Source organism: Xyrauchen texanus, chromosome 3, assembly GCF_025860055.1.
Source record: "Xyrauchen texanus isolate HMW12.3.18 chromosome 3, RBS_HiC_50CHRs, whole genome shotgun sequence".
Classification (NCBI taxonomy): domain Eukaryota; kingdom Metazoa; phylum Chordata; class Actinopteri; order Cypriniformes; family Catostomidae; genus Xyrauchen; species Xyrauchen texanus.
This window is the reverse complement of record NC_068278.1, coordinates 3,491,422-3,510,511: the sequence shown is the minus strand read 5'-3', so window position 1 is coordinate 3,510,511 and position 19,090 is coordinate 3,491,422. Positions and strand designations below refer to the sequence as shown.

Sequence of the window (19,090 nt, the reverse complement as noted above, 5' to 3'; positions counted from 1 at the left end):
ATTCCCAGCAAGTGCATCCTGCAGCTTGGTAACAGGGTTGGACACTGGAACTGGCGTGGACCCCGGAGGAAGGCTGAAGTCTGAATCTTTTGCACTGACGCCAAACTCAATGGGTGGCACAGGAATGACATTGTCCACATGAAGGTCCACTCCATTTACGGGGGTGATGGGTCCCTCAAGACGCTCCATTGCCTCAGAGCCCTTACGGTTCTTCAGCGAGCGCTCGTTACCGATGGGGCCAGGTTTGTGTTCTTTACTCTGCTCAGGTCCAGCGTCTGAATCCTGAAGCACAGAAGAGCAAAACATGTTCATGTACATCAGCTTTTCCATAACCACAAGCTCCAATCTACTTGGATGACACTTAAAAAACTAATTTAAAGTCTAAATACATCTAAACGCATTACCAAATGCATAACTTGATAAAGATTAGAATTATTACACAGTAGGTGGCTGCATAGAACACGGCAGCCATTTACTGGCTATTATTGTCATATGAGTTTTATTTTTTTTTCAACAGATGGCAGCAAACTGCCCTGAATAAATTTTCTTCATATTTTAACTAACAGAAGAGAAGGTTCTTACTGTGGAGAAATTACATAAATTTGCTTATGTGCATTTGCAAATGAAAGGAGTACATCAATTTAACGTTATTACTTCAGTGAAGTAGAAATATTATTACACCAAAAATAACCCCAAACAATAAAGCGGCCAACCTATCTCAAAATAGCAGGGCTAACAACCCGCGGGAACCCTGCTAGTTGGTCGTCTAATTGGGGAAATTATAGTCAAAAAGAGTGGAGTTAAATGATCAGTACCTCTGAATTGGGCTCACTCCCCGTGTAGGACACCTGTTTAGTCCATGAATCGCCACCTGATGACTGGACAGTCAGAGCTTTAGGGGAAAAACAAAAACAGGTGATTAACAGCCTCAAATAAGAATAGATTGTGAATAACTTTATATAAGTAACTTATCAAATTTCTAACAGACTTATTTAACTTTGTGGTTATAACCCTCTTTATTTCATGAGTCTTACCTGAGCTGTTGGTCTCCCAGATTTCTGTGCCCAAGTTGCTGGAGAGTGTCTCTTCAGGCTGCTCGATGGACATGCTGCCCTGCTTCTTTGCAAAACGAGGTGGCATTTTTGAAGTGATCGTTCTGTTCTTTACCGAAACCTATGGGCACATATCACAGAACTTTAATATCAAGTAGACAGACAAAGCAAGAACTTGTCGTGATAACCTCTGCAGTTTGAACTGAAGAACTGGGGGAGTGATGTGTAAAATCATCAGAGATTTATAAGTCAAGGCTGTCAGACAGACCAAGTGGTTACTTACTGCAGCACCCTGATCTTTCCTCCTGCGCTCATCTTCCTGAGGGCGCCGTTGTTTTTTGGACAGAACGTCCTGAAACACCTCCGGACATGGTAAAGAAGCTCCAGAGTCACTCTCAACTGAAAAGACAAAACAGACATTACACAAACAGCTCTAATACTCAAGAACAAAACACAAACTTGTCAGTGAGTCACACTTGAACACTTGCTTCTGAGAAATAAACTGGCAATGCACTGCTATGTTTCACTTTTTATACCTCATCATAGCTCAATTCTTGTTTCTGATTGGCTGGCATGTTCCAAAGTTACAGATTAATTTATTTTAATTGACCCTACGCTAATCTCTTCCCCCCTTGGTTACCGTGTCCCACTCAGACAAGCATTGCAGAACTGCCCATAGAAATGAATGGGAGATTGATGTGAACAGCATGTTTTTTTGGCAACATATGCTCTGAATGTATACTCTTACGTGGGCTGGAATGGAGTGTGCATTGCAAAACACATTTATCTGATGCTTTTTGTAAAAGCGTCAATTTGATAAGTCACTTGAAAAGAGAAGAGCTTCATTTGATTGTGATTGCACACCTGATAACATTAGTGTTAGTGAACAGAAGTGCACATAATGTCTCTACAACACTCACTATGAAAATGGAGGACAGAAAACATTGCTTAAATTGGATTGGATTTAGCCATTTTGTTATATTCATCTGACTACTGACCGTGTTGAAAATTTTTGTTTTTTGTTAATGTTTTACATGTGATTTTTTTTCTTTGATCTGTTTTATCATGTCTGATTAAGAGTTGTTTAACATCAAAAGATAAAGGAGTAAATTTGAAGACATCCAAAATAAAGTGGTTATAACCGAAATATGTGTTTCAAACATTAACAATGCACCTCAATACAGTGATACCATAGTATTCTTTGTGACTTATCATACCATGAAAATGTCATACTGTTACACCCCTACTTCAGGCACTTTCAAAGTAGCAATGTTGACTTGAACGGTTTCTAAACAAGGTTCATAAAACGCTCTTAAAGAACAGTTCAACCAAAAATGATCTCAAAAAACAAGCACAACACAAACGATGATATTTTGATGAAGATACGAAGCATTTAAATCCATACAATGCGGAAGTCAATGGGGAACAACATATCCAATCTCCAAAAAGGACATAAAGGCATCATAAAGGTAAAGGTTTCTGAAGCAATCCGATTGGTTTTGGGTGAGAAACAGACCAAAATGTTACTCCTTTTTCGCTATAAATCTTGAAAGCTGCAGTCGCCATGATGAAATCATGATCTGAAGCTTGATAACACTTCCTTGTGCTTGACCCATATGCAGAACACACTTCAAAGACATGGATTAAACCACTCGAGTCATTTGGACAACCTTTATGCTGTTTTTATGAAATATTTATACCCCATTGACTTGACAAAAACATCATATCTCCGTCAAAATACATTTGTGCACAGCAGAAGCAATAAAATCGTACGAGGTTGAGATGTTAAAGATAACAGAATTACAATATTTGGGTAAACCATTTATTAGGTGTAGAACTAATTCTTTATGCCCCTGATTTCATTAATGCTAATGTACTCATGCCAACTGTGATACAAGGAGAATAACAGACACTGAAAATCTGCATTGTGGCCTTATTTTTAAGTTTACATGGTGTGCATTACAATGTTATTTTTCGATGAACTGTTGTTTATTTCTTTAACAGATGATTATATCGGACGCCACTATATTTCAGGCTTACTTGGGTAACTGTTGAGGTCATACTGGGACAGAGACTCTGTCATGTCCCCCTTCATAATTCTGGGTTTCAGTTCTTTCTCAATGATCTTTCCTGTGGATTCAGACATGCTGGTAGAAATACTGTCATCGTTATGCTCCACACTGTACACAGAAGTTGAGCTCAGACCCTGGACCGATTCTTCTGGAACTCTGTAGAGTGAATAAAGACATTTTCATAGTGTGAATCATATACAAAAAAAAAACCACATTTCCTAGAATATAGAATTTGAGTGTGGGGTTTATTTTATCAAGTTGATGAATGTACCGTTTGCTGTTGGAAGCAATGCTGTTCTGCCAGCTCTCATTTCTACTGGAGGAACCTGCACTAGATGGGGCGTCTGCCGAACGGGTCATCTTGTTGTTCTCCATAGACACTTCAGTCTTGCGGTTTTGCCTGTCAACAACAGGCCGCTGGCTGGAGAAGCTCCGTTTGGAGAGCTCTCTCTTCTCAGAACCGGCTTCACCATGACCAGCCTCTGTCAGCGCGTCACCATGCGGCCCTCCTCCTCGCTTCTCCCTCCAGTCACTGAAGTCGCTGTTCTCAGACCCAGTCTCCCAGTCCTCAACCTGACCCGTGACCTCCTGTGACCTTCCACCTGAGAAGTGGTTGGGCCAGTGCTCCTCTCCACCCTTAGAACGACCCGGCCATGGATTGGTAAAGTCTCCGTTTACATAATCCTCACTATTCCACTGACCTCCTACTTCACGTTCTTGTAGACGTCTGAAGCGTGGAGGTTTATCTTGGCGCGGAGGACGCCGCCGCCTCAGCGGTCTGTCGGGATTATCGTTTTCTACATAGTAACTTCCTTCTCTGTCCTCAACGCCATTCTCTACAAAAGATCCAGTAAATTTAGAGGGGTATTTCAGGGGCTCACGCTCCGATGAGCGTTTGGAATAGGATTCTGAACTGAAGTTGTATCCGTTCTCTTGTGTGGCATTGCTTCCAAACTGACTTCCTCTGCCTCTCCAAGTAGAAATGTCCCTCGATCCAAATCCACGGTTGTATCCAGCGTTAAGGCGAGGGGGTAAAGATCTTCCAAACACTCTTGTTGATTTCATCTTGTCCCTGGAATCACTGCTGGTGCTCTGATCATCCATATAGACCTTGTTTGATCTCCAAGACTCTCGGTCGGCCCTCTTGACATCTACAGACACGGGGTACGAAGCCTCTCCATTCTCAGCAGTCTTCTGCCGCGGTCGTTTGGGCAGCTCCTCATATTCAGAGGCTTCGCTGTGTGTCTCACTGACGTTGCGTCTGCGGGGTTTGCCTCGCTGCAGGTCCTCGTTTCTAAATTCTCTGTCACCACGTCCTCGAGAGGGTCTTTGCATGCTGGTGTTGTTATAGGCTGCTCTGTTGTTGTCATTGCGTCCTCCACGAGCTCCACCACGAGAGTTGAACTCTCTGAAGCCACGCCCACGTCCTCGACCTGCTCCTCTGGCCCCGGCGAAAGCCTGTTCTTCATCTATGAATATCCAGTTGTTGCGGCGTGCTGCTGACGGTTCTCTGCTCTCCGGGGCATCTACAGACTGAGACTTGAGGCCATCCCAGCAGTTCTCATTATGCAACTCTTCAGGTGGGGTTGTTGCTTTCTCGACTTTTGGAGGTTCTGCTTGTTTCTCTGCAGTAGAGGCGACAGGCGGTGGCGCGGAGTGTCTGTTAGACTGAAGTGGAGCATCTTTCTTCAGGTCATAGACGTTAGTGACCACTTCCTTCTCTAGCCTATAAGGGACAGGCTTTTCCTCTGGTTCAGATTTGGGTCTCTCGTTCTCTTTGTCTTCGACCTTTAAGGGTTTCAGCACGGGTTTCTTGATGGGTCCGGTCCTCCTGAAAGTTCTGCTACTGGACTCTGACGGCTGACTAACACTACTGCTGCTGGACCCTTGATCAGACCACTGGGTTAGACCACTGCCTTCCTTTCTGTCTTTCCTCCAGAAGTCAGAGTCATAGCTCTTGTCCTTGCTGTCAAAGCCCTCATCACGGGACTCTGTGTCTTTATGTCTACTAGAGGAGACGTCCCTGTGGTCTGATTTAGAGAAGTCAGTGTCTCCATGATGAGCCCTGCCCAAAGCTGAGGACCCTTCATGGTGAACCTCTCGCTGTGTGCCAAGCGACACATCTGAGCCTTTGCTCTGACGGAACCTTTGATAGGTAATTTCCTCTGCAGGACTGTCCACGCGTTCATGACCTCTGTCCTCAGAGTCATGCCTGGAGCTCGACCTGTCGCTCCTGTCATCTGCCTGATTCCTGTCGCCGTTCTCATGCTGTCTCTGATAGGGTGGGGTGAAACTGCGGGCAGAGGGGTAGCTGTCTTGGTTCCACACTTGGTAAGGCTCAGTGGATGGTGCTCTCCTCTGCTGATGCATGCTGGGATGGCAGCCTTCATCAGAAGCAGAGCTGGGGCTATTGATGTGATCCTGCTGAATCGCAGGTTTCACCAGTCCTTGAAAATAAAAACATATTACATAAATATTATATACACAACACTATATAAATAGGTAGATTATTTTGGTGTTTGCCCATGCAAATAATTTTTTTATTTTTAGTGATTTTCACAAAATACAATTTCAAAGCAGCTTCACAGAAAAGTATGCTGTAACAGAAAATGATGATGTAATGTCTCAAAATCCTCATTAAGTAGTTGAAATCTTCAGAACATTTCTATATAGTTCTGGGTGGTTGCTAGGGCATTCCAATGCATTTATTATATTGTTCTGGGTGATTGTTAGTGCATATGCATTTACTAGTGTTTTATGTGCTTGCTAAAATGTTCAGATTGGTTTCAGCACATGATTATGCAGTTACTAGGATGCTTCTATGTGTTGCGACTTGCGAGCGGTTGACTATTGTCCATTAATAAGGTGTCCTGAATTATTATTGCATACCAATGCAGCTGCTACAGTTTATGTAGTTGCTAGGGCATTGCTTTGTTTGCTAGGGTTTCCAGGGTTGTTGCTTCAGTCAAGAGTCCACCCTCAAATCACTACAAGCTCTTTTCCACCATTGGGACGAAAGGTTCTGATAGCATATCCACTTGAGCACAGTTTAGACGGGAAAAAGCGGTCCTAGAAACTGAAATGTGCTCATCCTCCATAACAAACTCTCTCCAATGTTGAACTCTCATGCCGTCGCCAACTGATGTATTTGTTTACGTACATTCTCATCCTGATATCACAACACCACAGTTGAAAAAGAAACCTTAACCATGTCAACTGACCAGGATTAGCATGGTTTCGCAAAGACAACCATTCAGCCCAATGATAGATAATCGGCATATGATATTCTGGTCTCTAGATATGGCTGGAGTCCCTCCAATGTACATCTATGGGATTTTTTTTCAGGTGAAAATGGTAAGTGTGATATCTTCGTAAAAAACAGCACATCTCTTCTCAACAAAACACAAGATTTGAGGTATAATTCATGTCTGAAGCACAAATGCTGCAGGATGACTTTTGCATTCTTAAGCTGTATTAACTCTTTCCCCGCCAGCGTTTTTAAAAAAAGTTGCCAGCCACCGCCAGGGTTTTTGACGATTTTCGCTAAACTTTAATGGCCCGCAGAATATTTTCTTCCATGAATATATGAAGATGCTGTATATCAAAATAAAGATCTGAGCCTCTGCTTTTAGGCAAAATAAATGATTTTATTTTATCTTCATTTGTTCTTTTTTTATTGCCACTTGAACAGAGGTAGGTTTTGTCAAAAACAACATTTCGGACAAAAAGCTGAGAAAAAGGCATTTTTATCAAACAAGTGCTTTAGTATTAGTATGGTGTTCCACTTCACGTTTGAGACGATCGCAGTCTGTTTCTTTGATCAAAGAGTTGCGTACTCTTTCAAAACATGCGCGCGGGTCTTCCTTACCGTATACCACCTAAAACACGGATACCCGGAAAATTCCGTGGTTGGCGGGGAAGCGTTTTTTCATAAAACCCGGAAAATTCCGTGTTTGGCGGGGAAAGAGTTAATGTGATTTTATTTATTTTTTATTACTCCATGTACAGCACTTTGGTACCCAGTGTGGTTTTTGAAAGTGCTTATAAATAAAATTGAGTTGAGACTTTCAAACTGAATGGTTACTATTTAGAGGCTTGATCAAATCAGTAACAAAAGTATGAATAATAGTAATAGTGATGCTTGAATAAGCAAACACACTTAACCAGAAAGAAAACCACCCATTATTTCACTTTGTTATTTACCAGATGAATGGACCCCGGTAGGGTAGAAGTCGACAGGAGAACACCTTTGCACCATGCGGGGGTCCATGTAGGGGGGCATCATCATCCAGCGCGGGTCAAAGCCCAGCACATGAGGAGGGTAAAAGCTTCTCTGTGGGTGAGCAGAGCTGGACTGGGTGGGGTGACCTGACTGCTGCCATGATGACATCTTATACACCTGCTCCTAGAGACCAAACAGAAGACAAACCCACTAAAATTACATGAAACTGAAAAATAATGAGACTAGTGTCATCTGCAAACAAAGCACACTTGATCTTTTATCAGAACTAGCTACACTGCAAGCCATTTTTGCAATGAACATTGTGACGTGGATGCATAAAGTTCACACTTTTCCTCCCCTCAACCTGCACAGGTGCTCAAGCAGAGTAACAACAGGTGTAGTTCAACACATTAACTATTAGTAGGTGTGTAAAGAAACAAATTAAAATACTCTTTACTGTAATGAAGTAGTTTTTCTTGCAACTATCCTGTAAACAAATAAACCGCTTTTAGTCAGTGAATAAAACAATATGCCTGTTGTATTCTACTCATTCATTAATGGTAGCAAATGTCCATCTATTGAAGTTTCTGATATTTTCAACCCTCTTTGCTCTGCACTGATTATCCGGTTCACTGACTGAATGTTTCATCTTTAAGTGGGATGAGACGTCATTTTGTGGGCATGTGGGGAGTTGCGTTTGACAGCGATCTTGAGTTTGTTAGAACAATGAAGTTATGATAACAGCATAATTAAACTGGCTGTATAAAAACTCTTCTACTGTCTCTGACTGATGTTTTCAAATGTTTGTAAGCATAAGTTTTAGTATGCAGTTTGTTTGACGCTGACATCAATTACCTATAAATGATGTAAGCTGCTTCAGACATGTAAGTGTCATGACTACTTCTAAATGAGCAACTTTTTCCACTCTTATTGGAGCAGTTTTAGGACAGGTACTTTAACTCAACTCACTCTAAAATAATTTGGCAAGTAACAGTACTTTTACTCAAGTATGATTTTTCAGTACTCTTTCCACCTGACTCTTAGCATTTTTACTGGTAATAATTATATAATTGAATTAGTATTTTAACAATATTAGAATTGTACTTATAAACTTCACATCCTGCAAGTGATTAAATGTTATTACGGTTTGACTTAGATCCACTAAAATTTCATCACTACAATGGGTTAAGACTATTTATCATTGGAAACTTCTTTTTGTGAAATGTTCTATGATATGATAAGTAGCTTAACATTTTAATAATAATATTTGTCTGCTACTGTACATGATTTCTGGCAACATAATGGCAACAGTATGACGTGCAACATATGCAGTTTTGAAGTGCTTTTGAAGCGCAGGTCAGTCTAATGACTGAGCATTACAGGATTAGAAGGTAAACTTCACCTGCTGCTGTTTCTGGAATCGGGGCGGTACAGGCTTCTGATACCGACTATAGTCAGAGAGTGGAGAGGTGGGCTCCGGACCATCATCTTCATTGTGGTAGTTACAGCCTTCATCCTTATACTCCTGACCGGATGACTCGGCAGGTGTCTCTGGCACTTCTGTATGAAATGAATCAAAGTGTTAAGAAAACAACAAAGAGGCAACACACAGATAATAAGTTATTCAACGCTGTTGTCCATTTTTGAGGATATCAGCATGATATTTTTATCTAATTAATGGACTAGTCGGTGATCAGTCAATCTGGATCCATCAGTGAGATTGGCTTTTTTATACAGAGTTTGTTTTAAAATTTCTTAGCAGAGGTGCTTTAATAAAAACATCTTGGTAAAGGTTTTAGCATGACGAGGGAGTGCTGTGTAGACCTTTAAAAGCATAGCCACTAAAAATGTGCATTTGGTCTACACTATGTTGTGCTGTACCTTTATTGCCATACTGCCAGCTGTCCTGGAGTTGCTTGGAGGACTTCCTGCCTGGAGACTGCATCAGCTCTTTGCTCTCTGTTTCTCCAGAGCGTGTGGGTTTCTCAGTCTTGCCAAATTTCTCATCCAATTTTTTGAGTTTCTCAGCACAGGCAGCGAGTCTCTCCTCACGGGCTCTCCTCTCCTCCTCCTCGCGTCGTCTGCGCGCCCTCTCCACGGCTTCAGAGGTGTCAGCCGAGACAAACTTCCCTCGAGGTGGCGCCTGACGGTGCGGCTCTTCCTGCTCCTCCGTGGACTCACTGTTTACACAGTTCTTCTGCTGGTGCTGCGAAACACAAACCCACGGGAACAGTTCACGCTAGCGCTCTACAATCAGACTGCACCGATGCTAGAAACTTAATCAACATGAAACAGCATTTGCAACCCATTTTTAATTCCATAATGTGAATAATTTCTAAGTGAAACAAAATATTCAACAATAAAATAAATAAAAAAAAAAAAAAAGTAGGACAGTTTGTTTGTATTTTCTGAAAACCATATCAACAGATTTCAACTGTATTCTCAAAACAGTGTTTAAATAAATGAATATTGTATCTGTCTTTCTACATTAACCTGTTGATGAACGCCCCCTTTTTGAGCACAAAGCATGAAAATGACATCCCTGAACTTAAATGGTTGTATTTACGGGACCCTTTGGAGTATGGACACAGTTGTAGTATCTTTTGAAAGAAGACACTTTGGGCTTTCTTTTCAGAATTAATGTTATTTTTTTTTAAGTTAGAGAAGCTGAAGTTTATAGTAATGGAAATATTTTGTGCTGAACATGTTTTTATAATCTAAAAGACAACCCAGAAAAACAATGTTCTCAAATCCACAAGTCTAAAGAAGTTATGTTTCAAATTTGAAGATGATCTCAATAAATGAGGTTCCTGCAGCTTTTTTCTCTGTAAAATCACTGGCGGTGTACAGAGTAAAATTAAGTCTCCGCCTTTCAAGACGGCACAAAATCTGACGGCACTGCTCGACTATTATGAATAAAACTAAAGACTTTGGAGACGGGCTGGTTTTGTTTATGAGACTCTAATATATCAGATCATATACAGTTTTACAACATGAATGCTGCTCAGATTGCAGTTTGTTGAAGAACGATGATGAAGGCGAGATCTCGTGTAAACAATATTTCTCACGTTTATCATTTTATTGACAAAAAGTGCTATTGGATGTTTGTCATTGAACGCTTGTCATGACCATTGACCAAAGTGTGTTGAACTGGATTCATCTGGCGATCGTGTTTTCATAATAAAGGTTTGAAGTCCCGTTTTGATGTTGCATGTTTTCATTTGTACTCCTGCACAAATAACTCAATTGCTGTTTCTGGAGGATTGCTATCGTGAAACCGAGATCGAATATCAATGTTGAACCCTTTGACCTTTGACAAGATGTATCATTTGTTAACATTACATTTATAGACGGTAAATTACATATTAAATGCAAGCAGAGTGATGTCAGCACCGCGTGCGGGGGCGTTGCGTATCAACAGGTTAAAAGGTACATATTGTCTCCACACATTCACTAGTGATCTGCTCATATTTAAAGCACACTGCACATGTAAAATAAACTATATGTCTCTCATTAAACTTTTTCATTAAACAGCTTTTGCAATTAAACAATCTGACTAGGACATAATGTGACTAGAATTTGTGCACCAATTGTTTATGTAATGACATTCGTATGTCAGGTCGTATTCAGTTTTTAAGTATCGGAGCATTTTTACAAGCACGAGTAAATGAATGTGGTATCTGACCCGATTTCAATATCAGTACATCTCTACTTTCAATGGCAATACTTTATAAATTTCCCTCACACTGGCACCTACTTCAAAGCCTATGCCATCTGAAATTAAAATATTAATTAAAATATTAAATCAGTAACATAAAACACTGTCTTACAAAGACAAATAGCGTCTGTATGGTTGATCACTACTGACAATATTTTATTTTATTGTCATATTAAATATATGTACAAGAAAGCGAGAGTGTAAAAGGGATAGAAATAAACTCATATCTTTTTTTAAAGTAATTTTAGAATGACATTGTATATTCTGCATTATATGTGCCCTCAGATGAACATATTGTATTATATAATAATGTGCCGTCTCATGAATATAAAATTTATAATTCAAATGTTTATATTTTACCATGCGCTTACATTGTTTTTTTTTTTTTAACATAACTACGTCATAAAATAAGGAAGCTTGGACAGAAGTTAATTTAGTCAGAATGGAGAAAAGCTTGCGAACATGTGTCATCCATGCAATATAAAAGTGTTCTTGTGTGCGTGAATTCAGAAGTCCAAGCGCTAGCAAATTGCATCGTGTGAAGAGAAAACTGATATCGTTCGACCTCTAGTCTGTGTCACATACAAAGCTACTGTATTTTTTCATTGTATGGAACATTTTGCTAATCTTCTTTCGTGTTACATGTAGAGAAAGAGGTGAGAATTTGTTTTTCCATTTATAGAAACACCATTTCTATTAAACATGTTCAAAGCTAGTCACCTGAGATTCAATAGAGACGACGGGTCCATTGGGCTTTCTGGAGAGCAATGGTTCTGGCTGACGTGTGAATGTGTCCTCAGTGTCCTGCAGGTACGGACCTTCTCCTGAGCTCTGAGATGAATGATGATCCTGATGATTGTCCCAGTCATCCCTGAAACACACAAATACAACATGTATAAAGAACACTTCTGCACCGCTGCTGAATCTACAGTGCCACAATAAAAAGAAATAACATTTTACCAGGGTTGTGAGTTTGTGGTCTGAATTAGGGATTCAAAACTGTCATCTCAATATCTTCTGCCATCTCGATAATTATGTATTAGCTCAAAAATGGCTGGTGTTTTTTTTAAATGACAGGAACCATCATTTCATCCATACAGCCATTGTAGCCAAGTAGATTTAATATTTTGAAAGGCACTGAATAAAAATTTATTTAAAAGTCATGTTTACCACAAGGAGAACTACATTTAATCATTTTCATTGATATGCACATTTATATTTATATTCCATATACTATTATACATATTAGCTTCATAAAAAGCATTATTTATACCAAAAATGTGTGTGCAAAAACTACTCCACTCATTGAATTTATCACACTACTAAATTATTACTGTGGGACACAATCAAGTTTAATATTATAATACTACATTATTATTTTGAGGATTCGATTTTCTTTTATACAAAAGTAATATATTTATGTCCTACTTCACCTTCAAATTGGGCTTTTATTTTGACACTGACAGCACTGTGCATTCCACATCTGGTGAAACACTGTCCTCTTTTTTCTTATTATAAGTTGCGTTTGTAGATTTGAATAATAACTTGCAGCGGTTACTATGTTTGGACTTGTAGTACTATTTTCATAATGCATGTGAACTGCTCTGAAGCTCCATGTGTGCACAAAGATCAGCACGTCAGCCGTTTATTCTGAAGTGTACACGAACCATATTTATCAGTCATTAATCGCAGCCGTTTGCAGTTTAATAATCACATATTGCCATTTTGATGTTATTTTGATTAACTGTGCAGCCCTGAAGGATCGTGAAATTCTTCTGATGCGCTCTTTATGAAACTCAATGGCCAAATGAAAAGAAAAAGAATATTGTAAATATTCAATATAATCGCCAGCCCTCGTCAGAATCAAAGAAGTGTGATGAGACAAAGCATGGGTTCATATGACCTTTTCTGTGGCATGAAAATTGGTATTGATATCATGCACTTAACTAGTATTGGTACAGACTACCGAAATGTTTGTACCATGACAGCACGGTTCATGAAAATGAGTATTTTCCATTCACAAAAGTGTTGTTGTAATGAATTCATTTGTGAAGCATTCAGAATTCTGGAAACGCTACATAAAGACTCACCAGATCTTATTCTTCACACATATGGAGTGATCTTCCTCATCATCGCTGAACTTCAGCTTCTCACTGTAATCCACTTCCTCATGAAGTCCTGAAGAACAGCAGACCATCATCCACTGAACACATTTCACAATCGATTCTGAGAACCAATCACCTCAACTGTTGTTAGAGCGAGCACTCACCTGCCCAGCCGTCTTCACAGTCGTTGTCCAGTTCATCCAGGTCTTTCAGGTCATCAGGGTTGATTATGGCAGCACGGGGCGCTCTATCTCCTGGCCGGCGGATCGGACGAGAGGAGGGGCGTGGGGGGATTCGAGGGATGCGGTTTTCTCTCTTTAAATCACCACTACAAACAAAATAAATCATTCTATAGAAACGGTTGATGATGGATTAGCTTAGTGATGAATGAACTCTTACTTGACCGGCTCTGGTGCAGGGATGGCTGGTCTATAAGTGAACCTGGAATCGAAGCGCACAGGGGCAACAGTGGCGGGGCCGTGATCTGAGGAGCCTGGAGCTTCACGAGTGTCTTTAGGGCACATCTGCCAAACATCAACGATTAAGAAGTCATTTTAAAAAGGGTTTAACCACATCATTAGTGATGCACAGATTTCACACTACAACAAAGAATCATATATATATATATATATATTCACACAATCCAGAATTTTACAAGCTTCCGATATCAGCCCTACTATTCTGATACATAAAGGCTAACAGTGGCTGATAGTAATATGGTCACTGCTATGACGGGCACTAGATGAATCTAATCCCTTCAGTATGTAGAAAAGTTTTCAGCTGAAATAAAGTGCAGAGCAGCAGAGACTCACAAAGGCCGGCAGCATGTCATGGTAGGTGGTGGTTTTGTGATGCTGGTACTGCAGGGCTGATGGAGTGGGCCGGCGCACAGGCTGAGCAGGTCGCGGTGTCGGCTCCTTCACTTCACACAGCAGTGGAGCTGCTGCAGTAGAGGAGGAGGAGGAGGGGAGAGGAGGAGGAGGAGGAAGGGGAGCTGCTTCGGCTGAGGTGCTGCTGCTCTTGTTTTCTGTATCTGAGAGAACAGCAGACAGAGCCGATGGCTGCAGGTTCCTCCCACCTCCCTCCCTCCAGCTCGACACATCTGAAAATCACAGAAAAACAACATTAACACCACAGCAGTATAACTTACACACATGAATGAGGCAAGAAGGGCTGCACTCACTCTGCGGGCGGAGGCTTGGTCCGGGCCCATACGACGGATCGAAGATGCTTCTTTCCTTGCCAGCCTTGTCCTGTTCTCCTGCTGCTTTCAGCGTCGGAAACTCCTCGTGAGAGAACGGCTGCAGTCGGCTTGAGACCTTTAAACCTGTTACACGTCAACAACACTTCACAATCAGACTTAAACCATACATTCCAGAAGTCAAAAAGATTATTCAAGCCTGTGATCCACTGAATTCATTTCTACTGGCACTGAAGACTACATGAGCCATAACCAGTGAGCGATAAACACAAAACATTCTTACCATCTGGATCGACTGCCTTTCCATTGAGTTGAGCCCATTGCTTTGGTCCACCTGTGCTTGTGCTCTAAAGAGGACATCAGACACACATGACTCTCACTCATGTCTCTACATTCTCTTGAACTCATATGAATATAATGTGAGTGTTGTTTGTACCTCGTGGTTGGTTATTGGCGTGGGTTTCTGAAGATTGGACACAGATTTCTGTAAAGCCAGCGGCGGCTGCGACTCCTGCAGCTGTGCTGATGATGCAACGGAACTGATGAGGAAAGAAACAACATCACTAATCATCCAATCAACCAATCACATGAAACCTCTATTGCAGCACACACTGTCATGACCGTGACAATGAAGAGAAAGAGAGCTGCAGATAGAGAGGACAAAGCAAACGCACGTTTTTACATGAGGTACAACTACAAACAGATTTTCATATTTTTGACAGGTGTTGTGTGTTGCGGACATCTGACAGAAATTGTGGTAAATGCTCAATTACTTCTTGCTAATAGTGTTTCCAGTCATTTCAGACCCCTCTTCATGTTTCAAAAGAAAATACAATTATTAACTTTTTAATTTTTTTTAAAGTGTGTCCTGAATTAAATCAGTATTTCATGAGAATAACCCTATTTGGCATTTTTACTTCAAGAGCAAAAAAATAAATAAAATCATGACAGAAGATGCTAACTTTACTGTCACTCCCTCTGTATTTGACGCACCACTTCAATTAATGCCAAGGTAATAATACAGAATAGCAAAAAGTAACAAATAATTGAGAATATAAAAACATTTGCTAGATTTAGGGATAGGAAATTTGTACATCGAACCGAATCATGGGATAAGGCTCAATTTCATATAATCTCAATTTAGTATAATAACACAAATCACATTTTACAGAAAATTGTTTTCTGAAGAAAAAAATGCTGAAAATATAATCTCTCATCAAAATAAAGTTATTTAATACACAATATAATTGCTTCTAGTTTAAATAAGAGTTGCTCGTATAACTTTCTCTATAAGATCACAAACAAATAAGCTTTTAAAAATAGTGGGCTACATTCAGACTGATCATGTGCAGAACAAGAACTGAACAGAACCTGTCCTGAAAAAAGAATGTGAAAGTCTATATTTATATTTGAAAAATGTGTTTGTCATAAGTATTATAATCAAAATGTTAACTGTAGAAATACTAAAAAAAACCCTACATTATACTAATTAACATTATATCATGAAATTGTATATATAATAATGATATATATGAAATAATGTGTACAATTTACAAGTAATAACATTGAGTTTACATTCATTTGTATAAGAAATGCTAAAAAGGTTACAGTCACTTTAAGAGTTAATCAAATGCTTCACAGTGTTCGGGTTCAGAAAACATCAATGCGAATCTCTCAGTTGCTTTAGTGCATACATGCTGCATGTGATTAAAATGTATATTTCTTTGAACTTTTTATCTGACTATAAAGAACAGAAAGGATATAAAGACACATTATTCAATGAAAGTCATGCATATGGGTATATTTCAGTTATAATGTCCATTTTGCTTACACATGAACTAAATGATCTCCCAGCTAATGCTGTTAAACGGGACTTTTTAACTAGGTGCATTAAGAAAATATTGATTTTACTTATTATATTTAGTTTTATCATTTGTCACATTTTATCTTTTTTCAGATTAACATTTTTTATTGATTCCTACATTAACACATAAAAGCAAGAACATATACAAACAGAATCGATACTTAACCCTAGCGGTGGGAATCTCTAGACAACACACGATTCGATTACGATTCAGACAGCTGCGATTCGATGATAAAACGATTATCGACGCATCTTGATGCATCTTTTTCAATACAGAATTGTTTTCTTGTTCGGCTCTTGTTTGGAGCACGAGACACTATCTGCCACTCATCCGTGATAAAATGTGCAGTTACCGTCACATACGATTCTGTGGCAATGGATGTCCATGCATCACAGGTTAGCGCCATCCTTGTTGCTTTCTTTAGCGACTCAATCACATAGATTTTGGTCTCGCTGTGTCAGTGTAGTAGTTACGAGATGGGATGTTGTATCTCGGCTCCAACGTGCGCATCATACCCTGAAAGCCCTGGTTTTCAACAACCGAGTAAGGACGCAAATCCTTGGCAATATTGCAATCGAATTTGTAATTCTCTTAGCCTTTTCGGAGCTGGGTGGAATCTTTGACATCGCTTGCTCGATTGCCGTCTGGTTCGCAGATACAACCGACAGTTTATTTTCTTCCTCTGGGTGGGAACGTGTAATATGGGTTTTCATGTGTCGTGTTTCCAAAATATTTTATTTTAGTTTGACACAACTTGCATACAGTGTGGCTCTTGTCCAACTCACGTTCCCCTTCATCTTCATAGAATCCAAAGTGCTTCCATACACTTGCTTTTAATCCCGAGGGTGCCGGTCAAATTTCCTGCTGAGCTATCTGTGAAATAAAAGACTGTCCGGGTGCTGTAGTTGCACACACTTACGAGATCAGTCTTTTGCTTTCAGTCAACATTACGTTAGCAAGAAACATTCATAAAATCGATGCTTGACGTTTGTGAATCGATTCAGAATCATACAAGTCCGCATCGTGATGCATCTAAGAATCGATTTTTCCCACCAACCCTACTTAACCCCCTCTATTACCACTTTTAAATATTAAATAATTAAGTAAATAAAATATACTAATCACACACACACAACCTCAACATCTCTCTCTCCATGGTCCCCCCCTGAGAGCCCTCCAAAAATACCAAATATCTCCCATTTTCCCATAAACAAGTCCAATTTTCCCAAACCTCTATATACCCCTTCAAACGCAGCCACCCTTCCAATCTCTGCACACCACTCCGCAAATGATGGCATTACATTGGACTTCAAGCCCCTTAAAATTACTTGTCTGCCAATCATAATGCCTGTCAAAACCCAATTTTTTATACTTTTTTCCCCTCATGACCGCACCATTGCCCAAAATACAAAGTCTGGGGCAAAGTAAAATTTGAGTTCCCAGAACATCAAACAAATAGCTCTGTACCTTCATCCAAATGTTTTTAATCTTAACAGCCCCCCCCCAAAAGGAATGAGTTGTGTCTCCAAATTCTGATTGGCAACACCAGCAGGTGGGTGTTTCTTTAAGACTAAGTCTATAAAATCTAGAGTGGGTCCAATAAAATCAATGCAAAATCTTGAATTACATAAGGCGCACCCTTGCATCTCTAGATGCAGATATTTCTCCCATAATCTCTTGAGAGAAGTTCTGTCCCCCAGACTCTGAATTATCAGGGAGTAATACACTGATGCCTCATGACCTTTTCCAAAAGCAGTACTCACCTCTCCCAAAGCTTCTGCCAATTTAGGGGGGTGTGTGCTACTCCCAAAAACCGTACAGAACAGGTGGAGCAGCTGTAAATGCCTATAAAACTGAGATCTGGGAATACCAAAATGATGAACCAAATTCTCAAAAGATCTCAACACACCACTCTTAAACAGATCGCAGAGTGTAACAACCCCCTTTACAATCCATTCTAACCAACAGCAAGGGGATTTTTTTTTTAAACATTTTAGCTTTTTTATAATATATTTATTGATGGAATCCATGTATTCCATCAATAAATATATTATATTGCCTTTATAATATTATGTTACATAATACTGTTTACAAGAATATGTGCAAACAATACTGTCTCTTTAAGAATTTAACTGGCATTTCTGTAAACAGAGTCTGCAAATGAGGGCAAGTTAAAGAAAGAGCCTCAAACTGCCTTCTCATCTGTGCTATTCATGATTAGAATTCAATGTTTCTTTTTAGCCGTTTTTAGTCATTAACTGACTGTAGAGAACAGAAAACATTTTAAACAGGGATACAAACTCATGACGTGAAGAATGTTAGAAAGTCATCGCAGGTGTTCTAGATATATATTTTTAGTTTATTTGTTTGTTGAATTTAAAGCTTTTTTGTTGTATTTAGAAATGTAGAGTTTTAGCTTCAAGTAACCCTTTCAAGTGATTTTAATAAGGAAAATTTTACCAAACAATTTAAAATATATTAAAAAGGTAAATCTTATAAGGTTTTTAAAATGACATTTTATGATTCACTCTATGAACTGATTCAGGGTTATTTAGGCAAATTGGCTTCAAGAAAAGGTGAGTAGTTTGCAAAGAGACATTTAGTGGCAAGTAAATTGTGGAGCTCGTCTTTGGAGAAACACACATTTTTAGTCTGAACAACTTTTATTCTCAGCATACAGTAAAAGCATCTCACTGCTGAATACTCCACCACAACTGTTCTACACAATTACTGGTGAATGAAATCTCAACCTTTACCAGCCAGTGGCCAATCATAGACATTTTTAACTGCATAGTGCAAAATTTGGTTGCAAATTCTGGTGAATTCCTTTTATTGTATATGTGGGCTGCACAGAG

General features: G+C 39.6%; 1 protein-coding gene across 1 annotated transcript in view; it reads right to left on the bottom strand.

Annotated features, from left to right (window-relative positions):
* The window catches only part of LOC127621372 (protein PRRC2B-like), a 40,079-nt gene that overhangs the window by 15,280 nt on the left and 5,709 nt on the right, over window positions 1-19,090 (bottom strand). Inside the window, exons 4-20 of the mRNA XM_052094937.1 lie at window positions 14,807-14,909; window positions 14,654-14,717; window positions 14,353-14,496; window positions 13,982-14,271; window positions 13,569-13,693; window positions 13,334-13,497; window positions 13,155-13,242; window positions 11,785-11,935; window positions 9,228-9,552; window positions 8,749-8,906; window positions 7,328-7,529; window positions 3,396-5,571; window positions 3,093-3,280; window positions 1,336-1,451; window positions 1,035-1,173; window positions 816-892; window positions 1-282 (exon numbers count right to left, since the gene is read on the bottom strand). Coding sequence (XP_051950897.1) covers window positions 1-282; window positions 816-892; window positions 1,035-1,173; window positions 1,336-1,451; window positions 3,093-3,280; window positions 3,396-5,571; window positions 7,328-7,529; window positions 8,749-8,906; window positions 9,228-9,552; window positions 11,785-11,935; window positions 13,155-13,242; window positions 13,334-13,497; window positions 13,569-13,693; window positions 13,982-14,271; window positions 14,353-14,496; window positions 14,654-14,717; window positions 14,807-14,909 — 4,792 coding nt within the window. The remainder of the gene's footprint in view (window positions 283-815; window positions 893-1,034; window positions 1,174-1,335; window positions 1,452-3,092; window positions 3,281-3,395; window positions 5,572-7,327; window positions 7,530-8,748; window positions 8,907-9,227; window positions 9,553-11,784; window positions 11,936-13,154; window positions 13,243-13,333; window positions 13,498-13,568; window positions 13,694-13,981; window positions 14,272-14,352; window positions 14,497-14,653; window positions 14,718-14,806; window positions 14,910-19,090) is intronic.